This window comes from Mesitornis unicolor, unplaced genomic scaffold, assembly GCF_000695765.1.
Source record: "Mesitornis unicolor isolate BGI_N332 unplaced genomic scaffold, ASM69576v1 scaffold8119, whole genome shotgun sequence".
Lineage (NCBI taxonomy): Eukaryota > Metazoa > Chordata > Aves > Mesitornithiformes > Mesitornithidae > Mesitornis > Mesitornis unicolor.
In genome coordinates this window covers 162-905 of record NW_010207922.1, presented here as the reverse complement: position 1 = coordinate 905, position 744 = coordinate 162, and the positions used below count along the sequence as shown (strand labels likewise).

General features: G+C 60.8%; 1 protein-coding gene across 1 annotated transcript; it reads right to left on the bottom strand.

The window, feature by feature from the left end:
- Positions 1-356: 356 nt before the first annotated feature.
- On the bottom strand, positions 357-542 carry ENHO (energy homeostasis associated). The gene has a single exon (XM_010192302.1). The coding sequence runs from the start codon at positions 540-542 to the stop codon at positions 357-359; it is 186 nt and encodes a 61-aa protein (XP_010190604.1).
- Between the last annotated feature and the right edge of the window lie 202 nt (positions 543-744).

The window sequence follows — 744 nt, the reverse complement described above, 5'->3', positions numbered from 1 at the left end:
CCACTGGACTGGGCCATGAGCGCCAGGGAGGAGCCCACAGGCTGTCCCCAGACATGGGGTGCAGTTGGCAGCAGGGCTCTTCCTGTGCTCGTTGGCCACTGGGACAGGCAGAATTATCCCCATAGCATGTTCCAGGCTGCCGACTCTTCATCCCCGTGGTCCCTATGGGCATCTGCAGGGACTTCACACATCAAAACCATGCAGGCAAAGGGCTGTGCCCCACCTCACAGCCCCTGTGAGCAGTTCAGTATCCCCTCTGCTCTCATGGTGCCCGGTCCAGCACCCCAGTCCCCGCAGAGACGTCCAGGCTGGTGTGGCCACTTCAGCACAGCCAGATACCCAAGTCCCCAGGCAGCTCACGGCTGCAGCAGGTACTTCTCTTCATTCCTTGCCTCATCCACATCAGAAGCTGGGCTCTTCTTGGGGCACGAGGGGGTCCTGCAGGCCTTGCAGAGGATGAGGAAGAGGATGAGGATGAGCAACGCGATGACACAGTTAAAAGAAATTGCCACGATCGCTCCGGTGGAGAGAGCAGCCCCCATCGCCACTGTCTCACAGGAAAAAGCAGGGCCCACAGCTCAGCCCCACGCTTGGGATACCAGCACAGTGATTGAGTGTGCAGCTTTCACCCACGGGCATTGGCAGGGGACAGAAGGGATAGCGATGGCGCTGGTGGTGGGATGGGGACGGGGCCAAGCAGGCAGCAGGACGGCGTTGCCCTGTCACAGGCCACTCTCAGCTGTG

What these genes read in the sequence shown, in the direction of transcription:
- ENHO (XM_010192302.1), bottom strand. Translation starts at nt 542, where the DNA reads ATGGGGGCTGCTCTCTCCACCGGAGCGATCGTGGCAATTTCTTTTAAC.